At 46.2% G+C, this 27,508-nt stretch overlaps 2 protein-coding genes across 2 annotated transcripts; both read left to right on the top strand.

The window, feature by feature from the left end:
- The first annotated feature begins 309 nt into the window (after positions 1 to 309).
- Positions 310 to 5,327, top strand: Sall2 (spalt like transcription factor 2). Its single transcript, XM_048355762.1, has 2 exons — positions 310 to 463; positions 822 to 5,327. The coding sequence occupies exons 1-2, from the start codon at positions 397 to 399 to the stop codon at positions 3,779 to 3,781; spliced, it is 3,027 nt and encodes a 1,008-aa protein (XP_048211719.1). The 5' UTR covers positions 310 to 396; the 3' UTR covers positions 3,782 to 5,327.
- Positions 5,328 to 17,803: 12,476 nt separating this feature from the next.
- On the top strand, positions 17,804 to 27,493 carry Mettl3 (methyltransferase 3, N6-adenosine-methyltransferase complex catalytic subunit). Its single transcript, XM_048355759.1, has 11 exons — positions 17,804 to 18,017; positions 20,449 to 20,666; positions 20,762 to 21,166; positions 22,293 to 22,468; positions 23,234 to 23,450; positions 23,685 to 23,872; positions 24,179 to 24,217; positions 25,545 to 25,653; positions 25,754 to 25,819; positions 25,909 to 26,021; positions 27,263 to 27,493. Exons 1-11 carry the CDS (start codon positions 17,918 to 17,920, stop codon positions 27,372 to 27,374), a joined length of 1,743 nt encoding a protein of 580 aa, XP_048211716.1. The 5' UTR covers positions 17,804 to 17,917; the 3' UTR covers positions 27,375 to 27,493.
- The last annotated feature ends 15 nt before the right edge of the window (positions 27,494 to 27,508 follow it).

The following is a 27,508-nucleotide window of genomic DNA, read 5'->3' as shown; positions in this document are numbered from 1 at the left end:
TGGAGGAAGCCTAGGAAAGGTGGACCCTCACCGTGCCCCCAAGCACCTGTTCCAAAGCCCCCTAAGGCCTCCTGGGCTCCGGACTTAGCCCCCCTCACCGTGTTTACCCCCACTCCCAGGTGTCCCCTCCAGGTCTGCTCGCTCCGCCACGGCTCCCCTTCCCCCTCCCCCCCTCTCCTCCCGTCTCCCCCTCTCCCAGTTTCCTCTCCCAGCCCCGCCCCCTCCCCGCCCGCGCGCCCCTCCCCCTCCGCCGCTCCCAGCCCCGCCTCCCCCACCCCCCTCTCTCCAGCTCCGCAGTCCGGACCGCCGGGTGCAGAGGCTGCCGCAGCTCCGGCTACAATCGCCTCCCCATTCCTGTTCCCCATTGTTCCTCATCCCACCCGCCCCCTCCCTACCATGGCGCAGGAAGCTGGGAAGGGCGCTCGTCTCGGGGGGCCCTGCGGGGAGCCTGCGGAGCTTGGAGGTGCGGTAGGGCCTGGCTTGGGCCGAGGTGGGGGCGGAGGGGACGCGCATGGGGGGTAAGGGTGAGCATTATATGGGTGCGGGAGAAAAAAATGCACAATTCTGTGAGTAGGCCCCAGGTTTTGCACCCATTCCCTCCCTCCTGGGTCGGAGAAGGAGGGCCGGGTGTCAGGAGGGGAGTCGCCCCTGTGCCCCCTCCCCAGCCCGCGGGGACCTCCGTTGGGGTATTAGGACCCCGCGAGTCAGGTCGAGATCTAGTCTTCTGCCTGGCCTGATTGTGAGCCCTCCCCCCGCCCCCCGCGGGCACTGGGCTTCTAGATTCTGAGCATCACCATGATATTTCCTTGTCTTCTCCCCAGGTGATGCTAGCGAGGAGGAGCACCCCCAAGTCTGTGCCAAATGTTGCGCACAATTCACCGACTCGACTGAATTCCTCGCTCACCAGAATGCATGTGCTACTGACCCTCCTGTAATGGTGATCATGGGGAACCAGCAAAACCCCAACAATGCTTCAGCATCTTCAGAATCCCGGCCAGAAGGCCACAATAGTCCCCAGGTCATGGACACAGAGCACAGCAGTACCCCGGACTCTGGGCCCTCCGTGCCCACCGATCCCACCTGGGGCTCAGACCGAAGAGGAGAGGAATCCTCCGGGCATTTCCTGGTTGCTGCCACAGGTACAGCGCCCGGGGGAGGTGGGGGTCTGGTCTTGGCCAGTCCCAAGCTGGGAGCAACCCCATTGCCCCCAGAGTCCACCCCTGCACCTCCCCCTCCTCCTCCTCCTCCTCCCCCCCCTGGCATAAGCAGTGGCCACTTGAACATTCCTCTGATCTTGGAAGAGCTGCGGGTACTGCAGCAAAGGCAGATCCATCAGATGCAAATGACTGAGCAAATATGCCGCCAGGTGCTGCTGTTGGGCTCCATAGGCCAGACCGCAGGTGCTCCTGCCAGCCCCTCAGAGCTACCTGGGACAGGAGCTGTCTCCTCCACCAAGCCCCTACTCCCCCTCTTCAGCCCTATCAAGCCTGTCCAAACTGGCAAGACACTGGTACCTTCCTCTTCTTCCTCCTCCTCTTCCTCTTCCTCCTCAGGGGCAGAAACACCGAAGCAGGCTTTCTTTCACCTTTACCACCCATTGGGGTCACAGCATTCCTTCTCTGCTGGTGGGGTTGGCCGAAGCCACAAGCCTGCCCCTGCCCCTGCCCCCTCCCAAGCCCTGCCAGGCAGCACAGAACAGCTGATGACTTCCCCTCACCTAGCATTTCCAGGCACCACAGGACTACTGGCCGCACAGTGTCTTGGGGCCGCCAGGGGCCTTGAGGCTGCTGCCTCCCCAGGTCTCCTGAAGCCAAAGAATGGAAGTGGAGAGCTGGGCTATGGGGAAGTCATGGGTCCTTTAGAGAAGCCTGGGGGAAGGCACAAATGCCGCTTCTGTGCCAAAGTATTCGGCAGTGACAGCGCCCTGCAGATCCATCTTCGTTCCCACACTGGTGAGAGGCCCTATAAGTGCAATGTCTGTGGCAATCGTTTTACCACCCGTGGCAACCTCAAAGTCCATTTCCACCGTCATCGGGAGAAGTATCCACATGTGCAAATGAACCCGCATCCAGTGCCAGAGCACCTAGACTATGTCATTACCAGCAGTGGCCTGCCCTATGGCATGTCTGTGCCACCGGAAAAAGCTGACGAAGAGGCAGTCACGCCAGGTGGAGGTGTGGAACGCAAGCCTCTGGTAGCCTCCACCACAGCACTTAGTGCCACAGAGAGCCTGACGCTGCTGTCCACCGGTGCAGGCACAGCTGCAGCCCCCGGGCTCCCTGCTTTCAATAAGTTTGTGCTCATGAAAGCAGTGGAGCCCAAAAACAAGGCAGATGAAAACACTCCCCCAGGAAGTGAGGGCTCAGCCATCAGCGGGGTGGCCGAAAGTGGCACAGCAACTCGCATGCAGCTAAGTAAGCTGGTGACGTCACTCCCAAGCTGGGCACTGCTTACTAACCATTTCAAGTCCACTGGCAGCTTCCCTTTCCCCTATGTGCTGGAGCCCTTAGGGGCCTCACCCTCTGAGACGTCAAAGCTGCAACAGCTGGTGGAGAAGATTGACCGACAGGGAGCCGTGGCAGTGCCCTCTACTGCTTCAGGGGCCCCCACCACGTCTGCCCCTGCACCATCACCTTCAGCTTCTTCTGGACCTAACCAATGTGTCATCTGTCTCCGAGTGCTGAGCTGTCCTCGAGCCCTACGCCTGCATTACGGCCAACATGGAGGTGAGCGACCCTTCAAATGCAAAGTGTGTGGCAGAGCCTTTTCTACCCGCGGCAATCTCCGTGCACATTTTGTGGGCCACAAGGCCAGTCCAGCGGCCCGGGCTCAGAACTCTTGCCCTATCTGCCAGAAGAAGTTCACTAATGCTGTTACTCTGCAGCAGCATGTTCGAATGCATCTGGGAGGCCAGATCCCAAATGGAGGCACCACACTCCCTGAGAGTGGAGAAACTGCCCAGGAGCATGGCTCTGAGCAGTCTGCAGTCTCTGGGGCAGGGAGCTTCCCTCTGCAGCAGCAAACCCAACAGCCTTCACCAGAGGAGGAATTGTCCGAGGAAGAGGAGGAGGAAGAGGAGGAAGAGGAAGATGTGACTGATGAAGATTCTCTAGCAGGAAGAGGCTCAGAGAGTGGGGGTGAGAAGGCAATATCAGTGCGAGGTGACTCAGAAGAGGCATCTGGGGCAGAGGAGGAAGCAGGGATAGGCATCGCAGCGTCCTCTGGGAAGGAGATGGATGGTAATGAGAAGACCACTCAGCAGTGTGCTCTGCCACCACCACCTCCTCCTGAACTGGTAGATCAGCCCCAACCAATGGAGCAGGGCAGCTGTGATGTTTCAGGAGGCAAGGAAGAGGAGGCCAAACCTGAAAGGAGCTCAAGCCCAGTGGCATCCCTCCCCCAAGAAGGAGAAGGCACCTGCACCCCTTTGGTAGAAGAGCTGAGCTTACAGGAAACTGTGAGAAAGGAGCCAGGAGAGACCAGCGGCAGAAAGGCCTGTGACCTGTGCAGCCAGACCTTCCCTACGCAGACAGCTCTGGAGGAGCATCGGAAAAGCCACCCCAAGGAGGCGCTGCTCTTCACCTGTGTCTTCTGCAGGCAGAGCTTTCTTGAGCGGGCCACCCTCAAGAAGCACATGTTGCTGACTCACCACCAGGTACCACCCTTTGCCCCCCATGGCCCTCAGAATACTGCTGCTCTGTCCTTGGTCCCTGTCTGTCCTTCTATTGCTTCTCCAGGGATCTCCCCCTTCCCTCGAAAAGATGACCCCACAATCCCTTGAATCCGCTTTCTGTACTTGCTGCCCTTTGACCTAGGAAGCAGAAGCCAAGAGCTCCACAAAGGGACCTCCCAAAGTTTTTTCTCTTTTTTTTCTGAGTTCTCACCTGATTTGTCTCTAGTGGCTTTTTCTCTAGTCTCTGAGCTTAGGAATTCTTGTGCTTACAAGAGGATGGCCCCCTAAGGAATTGTTATCCCCTTTTCATTCATTGTGACTGAGGGAAGTAGACTTTCTGCAGCTTTTACATTCTCAAGAGGATTCCTGTCCTCTTCCTTTTCCTTTCCCTTTGGCAGGTGCACCTAAGCACCCATCTTTGGAATTGCAACCCAGACTCAAGGGTCTGGCAGCTTGCTTTCAAAAAGGCTCAATGTCACCCCTTGCTGGTGACTAGGTCACCCTTCAGGACTTCTTGTCCCAGGACCTTCCCATTTGTGTATGGGTGGAGATGGGTTCCCTACCATTGTGCAACCAGTACACAGCTTTCCCTGTCACATGGCCTGCCCACCCAAAGCCCTAGAGTTCCAGCTTCACCTCCAACACCACTGTAGGCTTGGCATCATCAGTGCTATTTGGCCTAGGAATTGTGCCTGGGAAAGTGACTCAACAGAGAGATCCAGAGAGGCCAAGGAGAAGATAGCCCTCCTCCAATTTAGCCTCCTGCATCCAAGGCAGTGCCTAAGAAGTTCATCCTGGGAGAGAAGTAATGAACTGAATGTTTCCTCTCTTTCGTCCTGCTCCAGAAGGTGCTAGTAAAGAAGATATCCTAGCAAGTGGTGGCTCAACTCTAGGAGGGAGGGGGAAATGAAGTGCTTGGGCCATTCTTCCCAGTAAATCTCTTGATTTGTCATTAAAGCAAAGACATCTCTAGCTTCTCATTCTTCATGACCTCTCAAAGTTGAGAAACAAGCAATTTTCTTGCCAAGAAGGTATTTTGGGAAGTACAAAGTTATTGTCTGTTGGTGAGGGTCATGAATGAACTAATGCTAGAAAACTGAAGCATGTTGCTAAAGCATAAATACTGCCGGAAACCTGTGTGATTAAGGAGGGGATGTAAAGTCTTAAAATGTGGACAGTCTCATGAATATTCCTTTGGGCTAATAGTGACATTAGTGTTCTCAGCCTTACATTAGGGATCATGGGGGATTTCTTAGTAATAGTTTGCTTCTAGTTTTAGATAACTCCCTCCTTTATCTCCTGGCCCTTTGTAATTTTCCTCACCATCCTCTCTCAGAATCCCTTTCCTCTCCAGTTTTGCCTGATTATGGACTAGGGCTATGTCTTTGCCATTGTCTGTTTCTAAGCATCCACAGACTTTGGGGGACAAGCTTCGAGTAATTCCCCCCTGCCTCTGTCTTGTAATGAGATGTAGTGTTTACTCTTCACATAGAATCATTTGGAATGGGAGTTCTGAGGAGGAGAGAGGGTCTTGTGATGACTCCCTTCTCTGAATTAGTAGGCTCCAGAGCTTCCTAACATAGTGAAATGTCAGAGCAGAAAGAGGAGATGCTAGTATCTTTCCTCTCATCATTAAAGGTGTTTTGGCCAAATATTTGTGTGTGTGTTGATTTCATAAGTAGTCAGGTTGAGTGAAGGGGGCATTCCCTAACAGAGATTCCTTTCCCACTTGCATGTCCTGCCAAAGCTGAGCATATGGTTTTGAAATATGGCCTGTGTTCACCCTTATCGTAACACAACCTCCACTGAACATAATTTCACTGTGGAAGATTTTTGTTTTGTTTTGTTTTGCCAGTCCTGGCTTCTTTTTGCTCAAGGTAGCACTCTAACACTTGAGCCACAGTGCTACAGGGCTACAGGGCTTTTTCTATATATGTGGTGCTGAGGAATTGAACTCAGGACTTCATGTATACAAGGGGAGTACTTTACCACTTTACCACGTTCCCAACCTCACTGTGGAAGATTTTTGTTCCTATGGAGTTCTTATGGAGTTACATACTCCAGAATTAGAGATCTGCCCACTGTGTTGTCATCCGTATTTTTTTAGTGCCAGTTCTGTGGCTTGAACTCAAGGCCTGTGCACTGCCCCTGAGCTTTTTTTTTTTTTTGCTGGATTTTCTTGCCTGGGCTGGCTTTGAACCACTGTCTTCAAATCTCAGCCTCCTGAGTAGCTAGGATTACAGGTAAACCAGGAGGTGGCAACAACTTTTCTGTTATCTATTGTTTTGTTTTCTTTGAGGTTGGAACTTGACCAACAGTCTTTTCCAACCTCCAGGCCAGCCTGGTAACTTCAGCTGAGTCTTTTTTTTTTTTTGGCCAGTCCTGGGGCTTGGACTCAGGGCCTGAGCACTGTCCCTGGCTTCTTCCCGCTCAAGGCTAGCTAGCACTCTGCCACTTGAGCCACAGCGCCACTTCTGGCCGTTTTCTGTATATGTGGTGCTGGGGAATTGAACCCAGGGCCTCATGTATACGAGGCAAGCACTCTTGCCACTAGGCCATATCCCCAGCCCTTCAGCTGAGTTTTTAGAACCAAGATAAACTGTTAGATCCTTGAGATCTCTTGTGAGCAGAAGGGAAAGAAAGAAGTTGACCTTTTAATAATTCTTATCAACAAGATAAAGGCGCTTTTTTTTTTTTTTGCCAGTTCTGGGGCTTGAACTCAGGGCGTGAGTACTGTAACTAGCTTTTGGCTCAAGGCTAGCATTCTACCATTTGAGCCACAGAGCCACTTCTGGATTTTTCTGTATATGTGGTGATGAGGAATCAAACTCAGGGCTTCGTGTATGCAAGGCAAGCACTTTACCACTAAGCCATATCCCCAGCCCCTTTTTTTCCTTTTTCTAATTGTTGGGCTTGAACTCTGCCCTGGAGCATGCTAGAGCTACAGGTCTACTTCTGGCCTTTTTTTTTTTTTTTTTTTTTTTTTTGCCAGTCCTGGGGCTTGGACTCAGAGCCTCAGCACTATCCCTGGCTTCTTTTTTTTTTTTGCTCAAGGCTAGCAGCACTCTGCCACTTGAGCCACAGTGCCACTTCCGGCCTTTTCTGTTTATGTGGTGCTGAGGAATCGAACCTAGGGCTTCATGCATGGAAGGCGAGTACTCTACCGCTAAGCCATATTTCCAGCCCCCTGGCCCTTTTTTTTTTTTTTTTTTTTAATAGCTTTAGTGAAGATAAAACTCTTACAGATGTTCCTGCCCATGCTGGTTTAGAACCACAATCCTCAGATCTCAGCCTCCTGAATAGCTAGGATTACAAGTGTGAGTTTGGGATTACAGGTGGATGCCTGGCTAGGAAGGATTCTTAACATTAAGACTAAGGAGATAGGATTGGGAATGTGGTGTAGTGGTAGAGTAATCATAGCTGCACAGGCAGCTGCTATCTGAGTGAGGTTCAATGCCAACTCAGGCAGAAAAGGAAAGTCCATGATACTCTTATCTTCACTTAACCAACAAAATTTCAGAAGCAGAGCTGTAGCTAAAGTGGTAGAGTACTAGCTTTGAGCATAAATGCCCAGGACAGTGCCTGGGCCCTGAGGTCAAGCCCCAGAACTGACCAAGGAAATGGGGTGCTGGTGGCTCACATTTGTAAGTCTAGCTACTTGAGAGGCAGAGGTTTGGAGGATTTTTGTTCTCAGTGCACAGGTAAATCTGTCAGACTATAACTCCAATGAGTACACAACTGGAAGAATGGCTTAGGTGCCAGCTGAGAGAGCAAGGATGCAGAAGAAAGACGTGCATGGGGGTAAAATGAAGCATGTACTTTAAAAAAAAAAAAAAACTACAACATGTTAAGCTTAACATTTTTATCTAAGACATTGTTTTCCTAAAAAACTTAAATTCCTGATCTGGGCCACCAGTGACTCATGCCTGTAATACTAGCTATTCAAGAACTGAGATCTAAGAATCTTGGTTAAAAGCCAGAAGTGGAGCTATGGCTCAAGTAGAGCACTGGTCTTCAGCAAAAAAAGGTAAGACACAGCATGCAGGCCCTGAGTTAGGCCCCCAGGACCAGCACACACACAGAAAAATTATGGGCTGGAGACATGACTCAAAGGGTAGAGCACCAGCTGAGAAAGCTAGAAGTTCAAGCCTCAGAGTCATCAAAAATAAAAATAAGGAGTTTCTGAAACAGTAGTGCAGGGGAAGTTCATGTGTTCCATAGTGTGAGGGAGGATAATGAACAGCATAACTCCATCCCACCACTGCCCAAAAAGAAAATTAAAGTTTCTAAATTCTCAAGATCTTTTTTTTTCTTTTTAAGAGGGTAGCACTGGCTGGGAATGTGGTAGAGTACTTCCCTAGCATGCATGAAGCCCTAGGTTCCATTTATCACTACACCATAAACAGAAAAGGTCAGAAGTGGTGCTGTGGCTCAGGTGATAGAGTGCTAACAGTGAGCAAAGAAGCTCAGGGACAGTGCCCAGGCCCTGAGTTCAAGCCCCAGGACTGGCAAGAAATGAAAAAAAAAAAAGATGGTAGTGTAGTATCCTGGCCACCCAGGACTCGAACACATGACAATAGTCACCAGCACTCAGTCAATGGGCTAGGAGTCTTTATTTAGTTGGGCATGTTATGCAAAGTCGTGAAATGACCACCAACAAGGCCACCGAGACTCAGACATTCTGAAATGCAAAAGCAAGGCAAGACTTTATTCAGGCGAGCTGCAACTTAGGCCTTGTCCTACCCACCGACACAGCGGAGGTTAGGAGGAAGCCCCGAGCTGCGATTGCACAGGGCTTATAAAGGCAAAAAACCAAGTTACAGCCATCAAGTGTTCAAGTAAGACAAAAAACAAAGTTATAGCAATCAGGTGTTCAAGCAAGCAAGATTAGGACACGGGTACAAATCTGATTGGCTCAGGGCTCGAGGCATTTTGGGGGCAGTTAGAGTTAAGCATTCCCAGCGGTTTGAGTTCTTGACTGGCTGGGCCCTAATAAACTTGTCCTGGGTTTGCTCACAGGGCCTGCTTATCGCAGGTTCGCGTGGTAAAGTGGGGCCTGACTTCAAAAGTCTGGATCTTCAGTGCACAGTGTGTGTGCTCCACCATCAGGATGGTGAAGAACAATCCTGAGCTGCCTCAGAGCTGGATTTTTAAAGGTAGAAGCTACACATTCTACAGCAGGTGGTCACATATCACACGCAGGAGGTCAAAGCAAGTCAAAAACAGGTTAAGCAAGTCTTTCCCCTAATATCAACTAAGCATGCATGAGCAAGCTAAAACAGTCCAGTAAGCAATCAAGTGGAGCAACTTGACAGTTACCATAGTATTTCTATAACTACTATGATTATTTCTATAATTTATTATTGTGATCAGTTTCACAATCTAACTGGTTGCTACCTAGATACAGAGAGGAACAAAGGCTACATATATCTTTAAATGTCAAACTGAGGAACTAGTCTCAGGGGGGTGGGGGTGCAGCTCTCTTAACATGGAGTCACAAAAATGGAGTTATAGAAGCTAAGAGTAAACTCTTAAGACAGTGAAATTTTGCAAGCCCTATTGTTTCTAGGAGCTAGGGGGTGGGGATGGGGAACTCTATACTTTTCCTTGGATCTCACAGTAGTACTACCAAATCTTAATGCTAAGGAAATGAACCTGGTGGAATTATTTCCCCCAAACCATTCAGCTAGTTCGTGTCAAAAGTTGAATGAAGTACTAGGAATGTGGCTTAGTGGTAGAGTGCTTGCCTAGCATGCATGAAGCCCTGCATTCAATTCCTCAATACCACATACACAGGAAAAGCCAGAAGTGGTGCAGTGGCTCAAGCAGCAGAGCGCTAGCCTTGAGCAAAAATAAGTTCAGGGACAGTGCTCAGTCCCTGAGTTCAAGCCCCAGGACTGGCAAAAAAATTAAAAGTTAAATGAAGAACCTAGTTACTTAGGTGGCTGAGATCTTAGGATTGTGGTTCCCAGACAGCTAAATCCTTGAGGCTTATCAATTTACCAAAAAGCTAGAAATGGAGATATGGCTGAAGTGGCTGAGTGATAGCCTTGACAAAGAAAGCTCAGGGAGCCGAGCGCTGGTGGCTTACACCTGTTACTGTAGCTACTAAGGAGGCTGAGATCTGAGGATTGTGGTTCAAAGCCAGCCCAGGCAGGAAAGCCCATAAAATTCTCATCTCCAATTAGTCATCAGAAAATCGGAAGTGGAGCCGGAGCTCAAAGTGGTAGAGCACTAGCCTTAAACACAAGAGCTCAGGGACAATGCCCAGGCCCTGAGTTCAAGCCAGGACTGGCACACACAAAAAAAACCTAGATCCAGCCAGGCATGCTGGCAAATACTTGTAATCACAGTACTCAAGACATAAAGACAGGAAGATCATGAATTTGAGGCCAGCCTGGGTGACACAGGGAGATACCACAAAAAAAGACCAGAAAAAGAAATAAGAAAAGCCAGGTTCACAGCATTCTCATCTTTGCTGCTGCTTCTTTTTTTTTTTTTTTTTTTCTTGCTAGTCCTGGGGCTTGAACTCAAAGCCTGAGCCCTGGCTTCTTTTTGTTCAAGGCTAGCACTCTGCCACTTGAACCACAGCACCACTTCTGGCTTTTTCTATATATGTGGTGCTGAGGAATTGAAGCCAGAGCTTCATGTATATGAGGCAAGCACACCACCACTAGGCCATATTCCCAGTCCCTACTGCTTTTGTGTGTGTGTGTGTGCCAGTCCTGGGGCCTGAACTCAGGGCCTGAGCACTGTCTCTGGTTTCTTTTTGTTCAAGGCTAGCACTCTAACACTTGAGCCACTTCTGGCTTTTTCTATATATTTGGTACTGAGGAATCGAACCTAGGGCTTCAAGCATTCTACCACTAGGCCATATTCCAAGCCTCCCTCCCCCCGCCCCCCGCTGCTTTTTACAATTTTTTTTTATTGGTATAAAGATGATGTACAAAGGGGCTACAGTTTCATAAGTCAAGTTCTTTGTGACTTCTGGTGATCTAGGCTTGAGTCCTGCTGCAGGAACACTTCTGTCTTGAAGCTGGCTGAAGATGAAAGGTAAAGAAGTGAGTAAATCTATTATTTTTATTTTTTTTTTTGGCCAGTCCTGGGCTTGGACTCAGGGCCTGGGCACTGTCCCTGGCTTCCTTTTGCTCAAGGCTAGCACTCCGCCACTTGAGCCACAGTGCCACTTCTGGCCGTTTTCTGTATATGTGGTGCTGGGGAATTGTACCCAGGGCCTCATGTATGAGGCAAGCTCTCTTGCCACTAGGCCATATCCCCAGCCCAGTAAATCTATTCTTAAAGTGAAGAACCCCTGTGTTATTCTAGTTTCTTCCACCAGAGCAGTACAAATTTCTTTTGACATGAAACTTGAATAGGAATAAGTGGGAGTCTTGGGAAGAAACAGCACCTGTCCCTTTCTTTCCCAGCAGTTTTGGAAATTGGCTTTACATTTTAGCGTAGAGAAAAAGGTAGAGGTGCATTGCTAAGCCTGCCATTCTTTCCCCTGCTCCTGGTACTGGGGCTGGAACTCAGGGCCTCACAGGCTCTCTTAGCTTTTTCTTTTTGCTCAAGGCTAGCGCTCTGTCACTTGAGTCACAGCACCACTTCTGCCTTTTTCTATATATGTGGTGCTGAGAAATTAAACCCAGGGCTTCATGTATACAAGGCAAACATTCTACCACTAGGCCAGACTCAGGGCCTGAGCACTGTCCCTGGATTCTTTTTGCTCAAGGCTAGCAATCTACCTCTTGAGCCACAGCATCACTTCAGTCTTTTCTGTTTATGTGGTACTGAGGACCCAAACCCAGGGCTTCATGTATATGAGACAAGCAGTCTTGCCAGTAGGCCATATTCCCAGTCCTCAGCTTTTTCATTCAAGGCTGGTGCTGTACATAGTTCCACTTATGGAGATGAGTCAACAATTTGACTGGGCTGGGTTCAGACTGCAATCCTCAGACCTCAGTGTCCTAAGTAGGTAGGATATATGTATTTTTTTGACTGTCCTAGGGCTTGAACTCAGGGCCTGGGCACTCCCTGAGCTTCTTTTTGCTCAAGGCTAGCACTCTACTACTTGAGTCACAGCGCCACTTCCAGCTTTTTCTGTTTATGTGGTACTGAGGAATGGAACCCAGGGTTTCATGCATGCTAGGTAAGCACTCTACCATCAAGCCACATTCCCAGCCCAGTAGCTAGGATTTTAAGTAATCTCTCCCACCCCTATTGAACATAGATTATTAACATTTAGCAAATAAAACCAGACTTAGCCTCTTTGGATGACCAATTCCTATTATGTTAACAGCTCTCAGTGAGACTTCAATTTCACAGCTCTACTTTATTTTCTCTTGTTTTCTTCTTTTGTTTTGTTTTTTTTGGCCAGTCCTGGGGCTTGGACTCAGGGCCTGAGCACTGTCCCTGGCTTCTTTTTGCTCAAGGCTAGCACTCTGCCACTTGAGCCACAGCGCCACTTCTGGTCGTTTTCTGTATATGTGGTGCTGGGGAATTGAACCCAGGGCCTCATGTATACGAGGCAAGCACTCTTGCCACTAGGCCATATCCCCAGCCCTTTTCTCTTGTTTTCATATTTTATTTTATTTTGCCAGACCCAGTGCTTGAACTCAGGGCCTGGGCACTGTCCCTGGCTTCTTTTTGCTCAAGGCTAACACTCTACCACTTAAGCTACAGCACCACCTCTGGCTTTTCCTTTATATTGTGAAAACCAAGGAAAAGTGTAGCCTTCCCCCCCCCCCCCCGCCCCCAGCTCCTAGATATAATAGGGCTTGTAAAATTTCACTGTCTTAGAGTTTACTCTTAGCTTCTATAATCCCATTTTGGTGACTCCATCCTAGAGGGCTGCACCCCCACCCATGAGACTAGTTCCTCATAGTTTTACACTTAATAATATATGTAGCCCTTGTTCCTCTCTGTATCTAGGTAGCAACCATAGTAACAGATTGTAAAAATTATCATAGTAATAGATTATAGAAATAATCATAGTAGTAGATACAGAAATGCCATGGTGCCTGTCAGGTTGGTTCACTTATGATTGAGTACTGGATTGTTTTAGCCTGCTCATGCTTGCTTAGTTGATATTGGGGAAAACATGGGAACAATTGTTAAAATAAAGTTGGTATTAGGTCAGCCTGACCGGGAAATTCTGCTTCACCAGATCATCTTTTTGGAAGTTGAATTAACTCTAACCTGCTGAAATGTGTATGTAAATAAATACATTTTGAAAACATTGACATGAATGAAACAAAGAAGGAATTCTGGAAGAATAAAAGGATAAATACTATGAGAAGCAAAAGCTGAGATGAGCACTTGTGGTTCACATCTGTAATTCTAGCTTCTTAGGAAGCTGAGATCTAGCGGATCACAGTTCAGAGCCAGCCTAAGCAGAAAAACTGGAAGATTACCAGCTGAGCAAGTACAAGGGCCTGAATTCAGGACCCAGTATTAGCACAAAAAGAAAAATGAAATATGCAAAAACTATAGCAGCTGCCTAGGGCTGACATATGGCTTAGTGGTAGAGTGCTTACCTAGCATGCATGAAGCCCTGGGCTTGATTCTTTAGGGCCACATAAACAGAAAAAGCTGGAAGTGATGCTGGAGCTCAAAAGGTACAGTGCTAGCCTTGAGTTAAAAAAAAAAAAAAAAGAAAAAGAAAGCTCAGGGATAGTGCCTAGGCCTGGAGCTCATGGCCCAGGACTGACAAAAAAATAAAACAAAACAAATCCACAAAAGTTAAATCAGCAGGAGTTTATTCTTGAAATTTAATCAGCTAATGAACCCTTTCCTCATTTCACTATTTTTTTTATTCTCAGAACCAATTCTGATTTCCCTGTACATCTTTTCAAATGTTTATTGACAGTAGTTTGACTAGTCCTAGTAGACATTTTGCTTTGGGTCATATAGTAAAATCCAAGTCTTAAGAAATTTTCTGCCTGAGGGCCAACTAAGCCATACCATGTCCAGTCAATGCTATGGGTATTTCAGTAATTAACTGCTATGTAACAAAATTTAATGTCTTAAATAATAATTATATATTTATGATTCCATGAACGGCGTAGGTAGCCCCTGATAGGATGGCTTCTTTATGCTCTCCAGGCTGGGCTTCCTCAGAAAGAATCTATTCTGAGCTGATGGATCCGTGGCCTATCTACTCACTCTAGCCCAAATGCAGGACTTTGCCTTTGTAAGCTTTATCCTCAAAGATCTGTCTTTTCAGATGGTCTGTCAGAACAAATGAACTCCCATGTAGGTTTTCAGAGGGCAAAAACTAGCTGCAGAGTCTAGTTTTTGGATCTCAGTATAGACTACTTATTGGCCAAATCTAGTCAGAAGGCCAATTCTCAGTAAAGGAAATGCAAATAAAAACAACCCTGAGATACAACCTCATGCCAGTTAGAATGGCCTATACTCTGAACTCAGGCAACAACAAATGCTGGAGGGGATGTGGAGAAAGAGGAACCCTTCTCCACTGTTGGTGTGAGTGCAAATTAGTACAACCACTTTGGAGAACAGTATGGAGGTTCCTCAAAAAGCTCAGCATAGACATACCCTATGACCCAGCCCTACCACTCCTAGGCACCTATCCTGAACAACAGGTCTCAGGATAGCATAAAGACATCTGCACATCCATGTTTATTGCTGCACAATTCACAAAATATGCACAATAGCCAAAATATGGAAACAACCCAGATGCCCCACGACAGATGAATGGATCCAAAAAACGTGGTACCTATACATAATGGAATACTACACAGCGATTAGAAATGATAAAATATTGGTATTCGCAGGGAAATGGTCAGAGCTTGAACAAATAATGTTGAGCAAGACAAGCCTAGAACACAGAGAACAAAGGGGCATGGTCTCCTTGATATATGATTGTTGGGGGGGGGGGGACAGTAGAGACCAGGTTTGCAAAATAACAAACTTCTCTTCAAATGGTATTTCCACATGTTTGGGTCAGTGACTTTACATTATGTGTCTAAAACCAAACAACTACTAAACAAACATAAAAAGGTCTACAATAGACCTATCAGTGGATCACAATAACAACAGCTATGTACACATGATTATATAAGACAAGGATAAGCAAAGACAACTCCAAGGGAAGGACACAGGAGGATTCTATTGTTGACATTACATTTAATGTCCTAGGTGAATTTTTTTTGGTGTACCCTATGTGGTTACTGTATATTATTTTGGTACACTGGATATTGTATATATGCCAACATGAACTAGGGAAGGGAAAGAAAAATGAGGGTGTAACAGATATCACAAGAAATGTACTCACTACCTTATTATGTAACTGTACCCCCTTTGCACAACACCTTGTCAATAAAATTAATTTTTAAAAAGGCCAATTCAGATTCATAAAGAAGGTTATTATTTTTAACTTTTTTTGTGTGTGCCAGCCCTGGGTCTTAAACTCAGAGGCTGAGTGCTGTCCCTGTTTTTGTGCTCAAAGCTAGCACTCTACAACTTGAGTCACAGTTCCATTTCTGGCTTTTTGGTGGTCAATTGGAGATAAGAGTCTCAGGGACCTTCCTGCTGAGACTGGCTTCAGATGGTGCTCTCAGATTACAGATATGAGCCACGGTTCCCAACAAGAGAAATTCTTTAAGATGAAGTCAACTCAAACCATTCACAGCTTTATCTTCTACAAGGCTATATCCAATTCTTTCTTGTCCTGGAGCTTGAACTCTGGGTGCTGTATCTGAGTTTCTTTTTTGCTCAAGGCTAGTGCTCTACCACTTGAGCCACAGCTCCACTTCTGGATTTTTGGTAATTAACTGGATGGATATAAGAATCTCACGGGCTTTCCTGCTCAGGCTGCCTTTAAACTGTGATCCTCAGATCTCAGTTTCTTGAGTAGCTAGGATTACAGGTATGAATCACTGGGACCTAGGTGCATATTTATTATTTACAGCCTATGCTTATGATGCTTTTTGCTGTAAAGATAAATATTAAGCCACGACTAGTCGTTTAAACTTTTATTATTTATTTGCCAGTCTGGGAGCTTGAACTCAAGGTGTGAGCACTGTCCCTGGCTTCTTTTTGCTTAAGGCTAGCATTCTGCCACTTGAGCCACAGTGCCACTTCTGGCCTTTCTATATATGTGGTGCTGAGGAATCGAACCCAGGGCTTCATGTATTTCAGGCAAGCACTCTTGCCACTAGGCCATATTCCTAGCCCTTGTTTAAACTTTTAATTCCAGCACTCAGGAGGCTGAATCTGGAAAACTGTTGGGATAAGGCCAGCATAGGCTGGAAAGGCAAAAACAAACAACAAGTATTGTTCAGAATCAATAAGCCAGATCTTATCCCTTCCTGGATCAGAAACAGCTTTGAAAACGAGACAGGACTGTCATTTATTTTCTGGCACATTGCTCCACACTGTTGATCCATGATTTACAAATGTATCTGTAAGGTCCATCCCTGGAGGCCTCCATGCAGATGCGCCCCCACCTCATTAAGTCTCCACCCAGTTACCTGTGTAACAAGCAGACCTGGAGGCAGTTACCTCCCCTTTCCCTGAGATCACATTCTAATCCACCTGGCCACACCCCCTGCCCCTGCCCTAGGTAAGGCAGGGCTGGGTGAGGGTTACCCCTTCTCTCCCTTCTCCCTGGCCATGTATCATCTTGGTCACAGGCCAGCAGTTCGGTAATAAACTTTCTCTCCTTCCTGAATACTGCAGTGGTGTTGTCCTTTACCAGCTACCTACTTTAAAAACCTAACAGATTCTACTCAAAGGACCTTTGAAAACATACTTTTTGTGTTATAGTTTGTTACAAATACAGATACATGCCAGGCACTGGTGGCTCCCGCTTGTAATCCTAGCTACTCGGGAAGCTGAGTTCTTAAAATGGTTCAAAGACAGCCTGGGCCATGAGACTCTTATGTCCATCACACACACACACACACACACACACACACACACACACTTCAAAGTGGCATTGTGGCTAAAGTTGTAGAGCACTAACCTTGATCAAAAATAAGCTCAGGGATAGTGCTTAGGCCGAGTTCAAGCCCCAGTACTGGCAAAAAAAAAATTTCCTGAAACAAAACAAAGAACAAAATATAGAGCCTGGCTCCTGTGGCTCACCCCTGTAATCCCAGCCACTCAGGAGGCTGAGATCTAAGGAATGCAATTCAAAGTCAGCCTGGACAGGATAAGTCGTAGACTCTTATCTTCAATTAACTACCAAAAAGTTAGAAGTGGGACTATGGCTCATGGGGGTAGAGCACTAGCCTTGAACAAAAAAAACCCTCAGAAGAGACCCTCCCCCCACCTTGCAGTTACACACACACTCAGGTCCAAATGGATATGATGGCACACTCCTGTAATTCCATTATTCAGAGGTTGAGGCAGGAAGATGTTGAGTTCGATACAAGCCTGCACTACACAGAAAGAACTTTTTATTCTGTTGAAAGAGATCTCAGGGGCTGGGGATATGGCCTAGTGGCAAGAGTGCCTGCCTCCTTTACATGAGGCCCTCGGTTTGATTTCCCAGCACCACATCTACAGAAAACGGCCAGAAGTGGCGCTGTGGCTTAAGTGGCGGAGTGCTAGCCTTGAGCAAAAAGAAGCCAGGGACAGTGCTCAGGCCCTGAGTCCAAGCCCCAGGACTGGCCAAAAAAAAAAAAAAGAATCTCCCGGACTTTCCCGCCCGGCCTGGATTAGAGTCGCGATCCTCAGATCTCCGGTCTCTGGAGTAGCTGGCAGCCACGGGAGCCCGGATAAATTTAATTTCAATAGATGCCGGGAGGTGTAGGAAGAGATGTTAGTGGTATTTGTTTTTTAATATTGGTGGGATTGGAAGAATAGGTAAATGGCAAGAGCGCTTGCTTAGCATAGCGAAGCTAAATCAATCAGTAAGCCTATACCACCTACGCCACCGCGCTCGATCCATCTGAGCTCATCTCGTAATATCCAACATGGCCGCAGGAACGCCTCCGAACAACATGGCCGTTCTGCCAGAAACAAATATGGCGACCATGGTCTCAATGCCCCCGGAAACACGGAAGCTGCCTGAAGCAACACATCCGCATTTCCTCCAGTATTTCCCATGGCTCTCGCTGCGGCTTCAGACCTAGCGAGGAGCCGGAAGTGACCTTTGGGTTTGAATTTCTTTCCGGTTGGCCTGGCGCTGTCGGCGTGAGAACGGGGTGTTGCTTTCCGCGAGGGCCGAGCGGTCCTAGTCTTTCGTGCCTAGTCCGCGGAGCTCTGCAGGCTAGCATGTCGGACACGTGGAGTTCTATCCAGGCCCACAAAAAACAGCTGGATTCGCTTCGGGAGCGGCTGCAGAGGAGGCGGAAGCAGGATTCCGGGCACCTGGGTGAGGCGCGGGGAGCCGGGGCCGCAGCCGGCCGGGGGACGAGCGAACCAGCCTGGAGGGAAGGCAGGCTCCGGCGCTGCTCCCTTCCCCGCTCCCTTCGGGCCTCCATCCTCCCCGCCCTGCGGCACGGCCCTTCTCCCTCCCGCAGGAAACCGCTTCTCCCGTTCACTTCTGCCCCAAGGGCCTGGGTCCCGCTTCGGACACCTGACCCCCACCTGTGCAGTTCGGGGACGTCCCCTAGGAGACCTCCGGTTCCCGGGAAGCAGCTCGCTCGTACTCCTACATTGTGCCCATCATGGGGCTTGAACTCAAGGCCTGGATTTTGTCCCTAAGCTTGCTGTTGGCTAAAGTCTAGCGCTCAATCCCTTGAGCCACAGCGTCACTTCCAGCTTTTTGGTGATTACTTGGAGATGAGTCTCATGGACTTTCCTGCTTGGGCTGGCGTTGAACCACGATCTTCAGATTTTAGGCTCCTGAGTAGCTGGGATTACCGGCACGAGCCATTTGTTGCGCTATGGCGCTTTATTTTCCCTTACTTTTAGTCATTTCTTCGTATAGCAGTTATTTCTTTAAGACCTGGGCACTGTGAGCCAGAGTCTAACCTTTAGGTCCACCCACAGTGTCCCGTACAATTTTCACTAGATGTTGCAAAATGTGTGCAAGACTTGGATTTGTATACATAGCAAGAGTTTGAAAACAAAAAACATTTCTTGGACTGGGAATGTGGCTTAGCGGTAGAGTGCTTACCTAGCATGCATGAAGGCCTGGGTTCAATTCCTCAGCACCACATAAACAAAAAGGCAGAAGTGGCACCCGGGCTGGGGCTCAAGTGGTAGAGTGCTACCCTTGAGCAAAAGCAGCTCAGGAATTGTGCCCAAGCCCTGAGTTCAAGCCCCAGGATTGGCAGAAAGATAATTTTTCTAATACTTCTTATTTTTGTAGTATTACTGAAATCTAATCATTATTATTGAACTCTAAAACAAGTGACACCAATTTTGGTGGGTATAGGAGTGCTTCCCTCTTACCTGAGGCAGATGTATTGAGAGTTCAAAATGTGCCTGGGTTACATAGGGAGTTCAAGGCCAGCCTAAGTTACATAACAAGACTCTGGAATACTTTTGTTGTCTGGGCATTTGTGTTAGTGGTATTTTTTTGTTTTTATAAATTTTGTTTTTGTTGCCAGTCCTGGGGTGTGGATTCAGGGCCTGAGCAATGTCCCTGGCTTCTTTTTGCTCAAGGCTAGCACTCTACCACTTGAGTCACAGCGCCACTTCTGGCTTTTATCTATATATGTGGTGCTGAGGAATCGAACCTAGGGCTTCATGCATACCAGGCGAGCACTTTACCACTAGGCCATATTCCCAGCCCTTAGTGGTATTATTTTTGTTGTTGCTTTTTTTTTTTTTTTTTTGGCCAGTCCTGGGGCTTGGACTCAGGGCCTGAGCACTGTCCCTGGCTTCTTTTTGCTCAAGGCTAGCACTCTGCCACTTGAGCCACAGCGCCACTTCTGGCCGTTTTCTGTATATGTGGTGCTGGGGAATTGAACCCAGGGCCTCATGTATACGAGGCAAACACTCTTGCCACTAGGCCATATCCCCAGCACCGTTGTTGCTTTTTTGTTTGTTACTATGTCATCTGGGGATGGCTACTTTATGAGAAGTTTATTTGGCTTTCAGTTTGGAAGGATGAAATGTCAAATACCATGACTTTAGGGCCTGGAGTGAGTTCTTACAGCTGCATCACATGTGTATCTCTGCATCTCACCCGAAGTCTGCGATCTCTTCTCTCCACATAAACCCCTGGATTTCATCCACTGGGCTTTATCTTAATGACCTAACGTAGTCATTTCTGTGAACACTGTCGTGGATTAAGTTTCCACTATTAACAGAAGACTTTGAGTAGCAAACTCTTGAATGTGAGGGACTTTTATATTCAAAACCTAGCATGTCTAGTCAGGTGCTTGATGTGATGATACATGCCAATAGTCTTAGCACTTAAGAGGCTGAAGCATGAAGATACCAAGTTTGACACTATTTTGTGCTACAAAGTAGCAAGATCCTGTATCAATGAAATTTGGAAGTCTTACCAATTAAAAAAAGGGCAGTTCCCAGAAAAATCCTGGATTATTTTGGCAAAATAGTAAATGCTTGAGTATGACTGAGCAGTCATCTAGTGCTGAAGTTCATCTGAGAATGAATGATGAGCATGTATGAAAGGTATGTGTATTGGGAATGCCAGAGAATTTGACTATTGGCTGTATAGACTGAAAGACTTTTTCTTAGTTTTACTTCTTTTCCCCTTTTTGTTTTGTTTTTTGGTACGGGTTTTAAACTCAGGTCTTTGCTTTTTCTAGGCAAGTACTCTATCACTTGAGCCATTGCCTCCTTCAGTCCTGTTTGCCATGTTTCCTTTCTGCTCTGTTCACTCTTAGATTTGCGGAATCCAGAGGCAGCACTGGCCCCAGCCTTCCGTAGTGATAGCCCAGTGCCTACTGCACCCATCACTGGTGGCCTGAAACCCAGCACAGCTTCATCAGCTCCTGAATTAGCCACAGATCCTGAGTTAGAGACAAAGTTGCTACACCACCTCTCAGATCTGACCTTAACTTTACCCACTGATGCTGTGTCCATCTGTCATGCCATCTCCACGGTAAAGACCTGATATAAGGGATTTACCACTGTGTTTGTGGTCAGCTGTAATTGGGATTTACCACTTGTGTTTGCACTCTGTCGTCTTTTCTCTAGCCAGATGCCCCTGTCACTCAAGATGGGGTGGAAAGCCTCCTACAAAAGTTTGCAGCCCAAGAGTTGATTGAGGTAAAGCGAGGTCTCCTTCAAGATGACGCACATCCCACCCTTGTGACCTATGCTGACCATTCCAAGCTTTCTGCCATGATGGGTGCTGTGGCAGAAAAGAAAGGCCCTGGAGAGGTATCAGGGACTATCACGGGGCAGAAGCGGCGTGCAGAACAGGACTCAACTACAGTACCTACCTTTGCCAGCTCTTTAACCTCTGGTCTGGCCTCTTCAGCCTCAGAGCCAGCTAAGGACCCAGTCAAGAAATCAAGGAAACATGCTGCCTCTGATGTTGATCTGGAGATAGAAAGCCTTTTGAACCAACAATCTACTAAGGAACAACAGAGCAAGAAGGTATGAGTCATACGTAAGTGCTCACAATATGCTCAGTCACAGCTTTGACTGACAGGGATTTGCATAAGCCTTAGAATTTAGGTTTAGAGTTGTGGTTCTAAACTAGAGGTGATTTTGCCCATTTCCCTCCCCTTCAATAAAGACATCAGGCAGTGTCTGTCTTGAGACATTTTTGTCACAGAATGGTGAGTGCCATTGACATCTGGTAGGTGGAAGCCAAGGGTGCTGCCTTGTATAGTAGGGCAATTCCCTCTCCCTTCCAAGAAAGAACTGTCACAAAAGGGCACTGAGTCCAGTGTCAGGAAATGCAGATTTAGAGAAATTCAGTTTTGTTGGAAGAATCTTCAGATCATGAGAAGGGAGATGAGTGGAATATAGTGAATTGTAGATATTTGGATCAACAGGTATGTAGATTGATGATTAAGCAATGCCAATTAGAAATATAATTGTTTGAGTATAAGTACTAGACCAATATGAATTTCCATGTTGCAAGTAATGTAAAAGTGAAAAGGTTAGTTCACTTCTCAAGCTTTTGTCTTACTTTGTGAAATGTGCCCTTCCTTACAGAATTGTTGAATATATTGTGTGCTAAACAGTAAAATATCACTACTTTGGCTTTGGCTCAGTACCTAATAAATAAAATAATTAAATCATCTTTTATGCTCCTTCTTCCTGAGAAGGGAAGATTATTTATTTATTTTTGGTCCTTCATGGGGCTTGACCTTAGGGTCTGGGCACTGTCCCTGAGCTCTTTTGTTCAAGGCTAGTATTCTACCACTTTGAGCCACAGGTCCACTTCCAGTTTTTGAGTGGCTAATTGGAGATAATTTCATGGGTACTTTTTTGTTGGGCTGGCTTTGAACCACAGTCCTCAGATCTCAGTCTCCTGAGTATCTAGGATTACAGCCTGAGCCACTGGCACCTGGCTGCTTCTTGTATTTTCCTTCCTAAATGCAGATTTGTGAGGAAGGGCTGAAACCATGACAGATCATATGATAGGAGTGCAGTTTCCATATTATTTGCTCAGTTCTTCCTTAGAAATTAATGTGAAATAAGTTGTAGAAATGTTTTAAGAACTGATGTGATCTACAAACTCTTTTAAGACCAAGGCTACTTCTTGTCACAGGTCAGTCAGGAGATCCTAGAACTATTAAATACCACAACAGCCAAGGAACAGTCCATTGTTGAAAAGTTTCGCTCACGAGGTCGGGCCCAAGTGCAAGAATTTTGTGACTATGGGACCAAGGAAGAGTGCATGAAAGCCAGTGATGCTGACCGGCCTTGTCGAAAGCTGCACTTCAGGTCTCTTGGAGGGAATGTGGGATGGTTTTCTCAGAAGCAGTCATATTCTTTCCTGTCATTCCTGTTCAGTTTATGATTTGGATAAGTCTTAAACTCTGAAGATACACTTAAGCATACATTGTATACAGAAGGGGTACAGGCTGCACTTCCAAATAGATGGGAGGTTTGTTTGTCGGTCGTGGGGCTTGAACTCGGCCTGGGAGCTATCCCTAAGCTCTTCAGGTCAAGGGTAGCGCTCTATCACTTGAGCCACGGTGCCACTTCTGGTTTTCTGGTGGCTAATTGGAGGGAAGAGTCTCACATACTTTCCTGCTTGTGCTGGCTTTGAACTGTGATCCTCAGATCTCAGCCTCCTGAGTAGCTAGGATTACAGGTATGAGCCACCAGTGGCAGCTAGATGGGAGGTTTTCTTAAGTGGCCTCCTTTACTAGGTTATTTTCTGTTGTTTCACAGTGAAAATAAATGTCTTAGGAGAAATAGAAACCTGGGCTCTTAGGCCAGTGTGTCAGTCTGCTCTATCCAGCCAAGTCCTCCTGGACTTGAAAAGAAACAAAAGAAAGCCAAGTCTTTGTTTAGAGAGGAATTAAAATTGTGAACTGTAGATTGCCTTATCCTGTCTTTTCATGAAAGTCTTAAAGTTCTAACAATGGAACATAGTAGGGGTGGGTAGGACAGGAGACTTCCCACTGTGTGTGGAGTTTGAACTGTGGGCCCTACCTCTGAAGCACCATCTTAATTCCAATTCTTTCTTTTTTCTTTTGCCAGACGAATTATCAATAAACACACTGACGAGTCTTTAGGTGACTGTTCATTCCTTAACACATGTTTTCACATGGACACATGCAAATATGTTCACTATGAAATTGATGCCTGCATGGATTCTGAGGGTCCTGGCAGCAAGGACCATACACCAAGCCAGGAGCTAGCACTTACACAGAGTGTTGGGGGTGACTCCAGTGCAGATCGACTCTTTCCACCTCAGGTACTTCTCTTTCCAAAAGTCATCTCAATCTATGAACTTATAAATCTGAGCAAGGCAGCCATACATGTAAGAAAAACCAGGTCATGATTCAGCAGTCTTCCTGATTGGGAATGGAGTGGGATATGTACCTTTAAGGGTGTTAGAAAACCGGAAAAAATAAATCAGATATAAAGGAGGGATCGGGGCCATGAATATGTGAAGGAAGATAAGATGACCAAATACCACTTCACGCAGTGGATCTGTTGCGATATCCGTTACCTGGACGTCAGTATCTTGGGCAAGTTTGCAGTTGTGATGGCTGACCCGCCCTGGGATATTCACATGGAGCTGCCCTATGGGACTCTGACAGATGATGAGATGCGCAGGCTCAACATCCCTGTACTGCAGGATGATGGCTTTCTTTTCCTCTGGGTCACAGGCAGGTAATGTAGTTCAAAGATACATAGGAATGGCAGCTATAGTACACAGTGAGTAAATCTTAGGTTTTCTTATCCCTGCTGTTGAAAGGCATGACTGATAACAGCCTTTCTCCCTGTGGGGCTTTAATGACAGACTGTAGCAAGAATACTCAATCTAACTGTATTTGCTCCTTAAGAAACATAGGTGATTGAGAGTAGATAATATTTCACCTTTTCATTTTTTTGATATGCCCTTGCATATAAATATTCACTCAACTTCTACTGAAAAACCAGGATCATGGAAGTAATTTAACCTTTATGTCTTTCTAGGGCCATGGAATTGGGCAGAGAGTGTCTGAACCTCTGGGGGTAAGTAACAAGTTTTTAAAGTTTTCCTTGGATGGTCAGAACTCGAACAAATAATGTTGAGTGAGACAAGCCTAGAACACAGAAAACAAAGGGGCATGATCTCCCTGATATATGACTGTTAAGAAAGGGAGACGGAGAGACAGTGGAGACCAAGTCTGTGAAACCAAAAACTACTTGTCAAATAGTATTCCCCACAGGATTGGGGCAGCTACCCAACAGTATGTAACTAAAACCAAACAATTACTCAACATATAAAGGTCAAAAATTGACCTCTCAGGGGAATACAATAGCTCAAAAGCTATGTATGTACGTTCATATAAGACTAATGTCGACATATTGTCTAATATCGACATTACATTTAAAGCCCTAGGCAAACTTTCTTGGGCGTGGCCATGTGGCTACTGTATATGTTCTTGATACACTGTATATATGTCTACCTGACCTAGAGAAGGGATAGAAAAACAGGGCATAAGATATCACAAGAAATGTACACACTGCCCTACTATGTAACTGTACCCTTTTTGCACACCTTGTCAAAAAAATTTGTGTTCAATTAATAAATTTTAAAAAAAAGTTTTCCTCGGGGCTAGGAACATGGCCTAGTGGCAAGAGTGCTCGTCTCGTAAAAGAAGTTTTTCTGGGGCTAGGCCTATGGCCTAGTGGCAGAGTGCTTGCCTGGTATACATGAAGCCCTGGGTTCGATTACTCAGCACTACATATATAGAAAAAGCCAGAAGTGGCATTGTGGCTCAAGTGGTAGAGTGCCTTGAGCAAAAAGAAGCCAGGGACATTGCTTAGGCCCTGAGTTCAAGCTCCAGGACTGGCCAAAAAACAAAGTTTTCCTGAGGGAAATAAATATTTCTATAGTTGTAAGAATTGAGAGTGGGTTGGGGATATGGCCTAGTGGTAAAGTGGAATTGAGAGCGGGCTGGGGATATGGCCTAGTGGTAAAGTGCTTGCCTCTTATACATGAAGCCCTGGGTTCTCAGCACCACATATACAGAAAACGGCCAGAAGTGGTGTTGTGGCTCAAGTAGCAGAGTGCTTGCCTTGAGTAAAAAGAAGCTAGGGACAGTGCTCAGGCCCTGAGTCCAAGCCACAGGACTGGCAAAAAAAAAAAAAAAAAAAAAGAATTGAGAGAAGGGGTGACATTGTCCAAAAAGAAATGTATCCCTTACCTATGTAACTAACCCTTCTGTACATCATCTTTATGATAACTGAAAACAAAAAAAGAATTACCTTCTGTGAGTCATTGCTTCTAGGTGGCAGCCCTTGTCTCTATATTGTGAAAGCCTAGCTAAAGCTGTAGCTCTCTTTTATCATCTAGTTATGAACGAGTAGATGAAATTATCTGGGTGAAGACCAATCAACTGCAACGCATCATTCGGACAGGACGCACAGGTCACTGGTTGAACCATGGGAAGGAACACTGCTTGGTAAGTGGCAACTGGGCCCAGTTGAATAAGAGAAATTGACTTATTCCTAATAGTTCAAAAGCTGTGGTTTCATAAGGTGATTCTGTGCTTTGGTAAGCAGGTTGGTGTCAAAGGAAATCCACAGGGCTTCAACCAGGGTCTGGATTGTGATGTGATTGTAGCTGAGGTATGTGCTTTCTGCTGAGGCATCTAGTTTTTAACATTACTGTTGCAATGTTGAATAACTTAAAAACAGCTAGTACCTTCATTTTCTAGGTTCGTTCCACCAGTCACAAACCAGATGAAATCTATGGCATGATTGAGAGGCTATCCCCTGGTACTCGAAAGATTGAGCTTTTTGGACGACCACACAATGTGCAACCCAACTGGTAAGGTCACTGGAGAGAGGCTAGCCTCAAAGGGCAAAGTTGTTTATAATGCAGGACGGAAGTTACTTTGAGCTCTACACATTCTGCTATGGCTTAATTTCATATTGGTGCTGTGGCTCAAGTGGTAGAGTGCTAGTCTTGAGCAAAAGAAGCTCAGGGACAGTGTCCTGCCCCTGAGTTAAGCCCCAAGACTGGCAAAAACAAACTGTTCTATGGGAATCTACAATATTAATTGGAAACTCAACAGGTGGTTCTAGGACCCAAAGCACTTTTCAAGTGTCACTTTTAAAGCTTTAAGTATCTGTTCTATGGCATGTATTGAATCTGCCCCCTGGTGGTTACTAAGTATCTGTAAAATGCATACAAATAAATTAGCTAGACCTCAATTAATAGCTCTTGAAGATAAGTCCAGCCTGTTTGAATATCCATGCTAGTCCCTAACTAGTCATACTGTCATACAACATCCCAATATCATTGACAGTGTTTATTTCTGCCAGTCCTGGAGCTTGAACTCTGGGCCCTGTCCCTGAGCTTGTTTTTGCTCAAGGATGGTGCTTTACCACCACTTCTGGCTCTTTCTGAGTAGTTTATTAGAGTCTCATGGACTTTTCTGCCTGGGCTGGCTGGCTTTGAACGAACCATGATCCTTAGATCTGAGCCTCCAGAGTAGCTAGGATTTTAGGTGTGAGCCAGTGCCCAGCTCTGAATTAAAAAGTACTAGCATGAACTCCAAGTTAAGGAAATAAGTGGTTTATCATTGTTATTTTTAACATACTATGTGAAATTATTTCTTTTGTTTATTTTCTTTGTGTCACTTTCCTGTTGTCACTATTTGATTTTGGTACCTTGAGTATTGTATATAATGTTTGTCTGAATTAGGGATGGGAAGAGGAACATCAAACTAGTGAGACAAAGGATAAAAGGCGAACCAGTGCAGCAGCAATACACAAGACAATAAGTTGTAAACTAACTGTACAAATGGGGGGAGGAGGAATTAGGGAGAAGGGAAGGTGGGAGAAAAATGGAGGAGGTAACAAGTTCAACAAGAAATGTAGTCACTACCTTACCTATATAAGTGTAACCCCTCTGCACATCACCTTGACAACAAAAATTTTTTTTTAAAGTACTAACATGACTATTTGGTGTTAGGCAGTCTTAATAAAAGGTATGCATCTTTTAATACTATGAAGCCCTTTTAATTCCAGGAGTCTGATTTTGCCCCACTTTTCTCCTTGTTTCAGGATCACCCTTGGAAATCAGCTGGATGGCATCCACCTCCTAGACCCGGATGTGGTTGCACGGTTCAAGCAAAGGTATCCAGATGGTATCATCTCAAAACCTAAGAATCTGTAAGCAATACCTCATTAAAAAGCTAAGCATCCAGAGCCATGGCTCCACAGCAATACCAGAAGCATATTTGTAAAGTAGCTTCACCCTTATTTAAATAAAGGTTTGTATTGGAACTCTGAAGTTCAATTCTGGCTCTG

The sequence above is a fragment of the Perognathus longimembris genome, chromosome 10 (assembly GCF_023159225.1).
Source record: "Perognathus longimembris pacificus isolate PPM17 chromosome 10, ASM2315922v1, whole genome shotgun sequence".
In the NCBI taxonomy this organism is placed as follows: domain Eukaryota; kingdom Metazoa; phylum Chordata; class Mammalia; order Rodentia; family Heteromyidae; genus Perognathus; species Perognathus longimembris.
The sequence above is the reverse complement of the archived record's forward strand: the minus strand, read 5'-3'. Positions and strand labels throughout refer to the sequence as shown.

Excerpts from the sequence above, each read along its gene's own strand:
- Mettl3 (XM_048355759.1), top strand. The coding sequence starts at position 17,918 with ATGTCGGACACGTGGAGTTCTATCCAGGCCCACAAAAAACAGCTGGAT. Across the intron at positions 18,018-20,448 it reads GCAGGATTCCGGGCACCTGG|ATTTGCGGAATCCAGAGGCA; the intron begins GTGAGGCGCGGG and ends GTTCACTCTTAG. Across the intron at positions 20,667-20,761 it reads TCTGTCATGCCATCTCCACG|CCAGATGCCCCTGTCACTCA; the intron begins GTAAAGACCTGA and ends TCTTTTCTCTAG.
- Sall2 (XM_048355762.1), top strand. The coding sequence starts at position 397 with ATGGCGCAGGAAGCTGGGAAGGGCGCTCGTCTCGGGGGGCCCTGCGGG. Across the intron at positions 464-821 it reads GGAGCCTGCGGAGCTTGGAG|GTGATGCTAGCGAGGAGGAG; the intron begins GTGCGGTAGGGC and ends TCTTCTCCCCAG.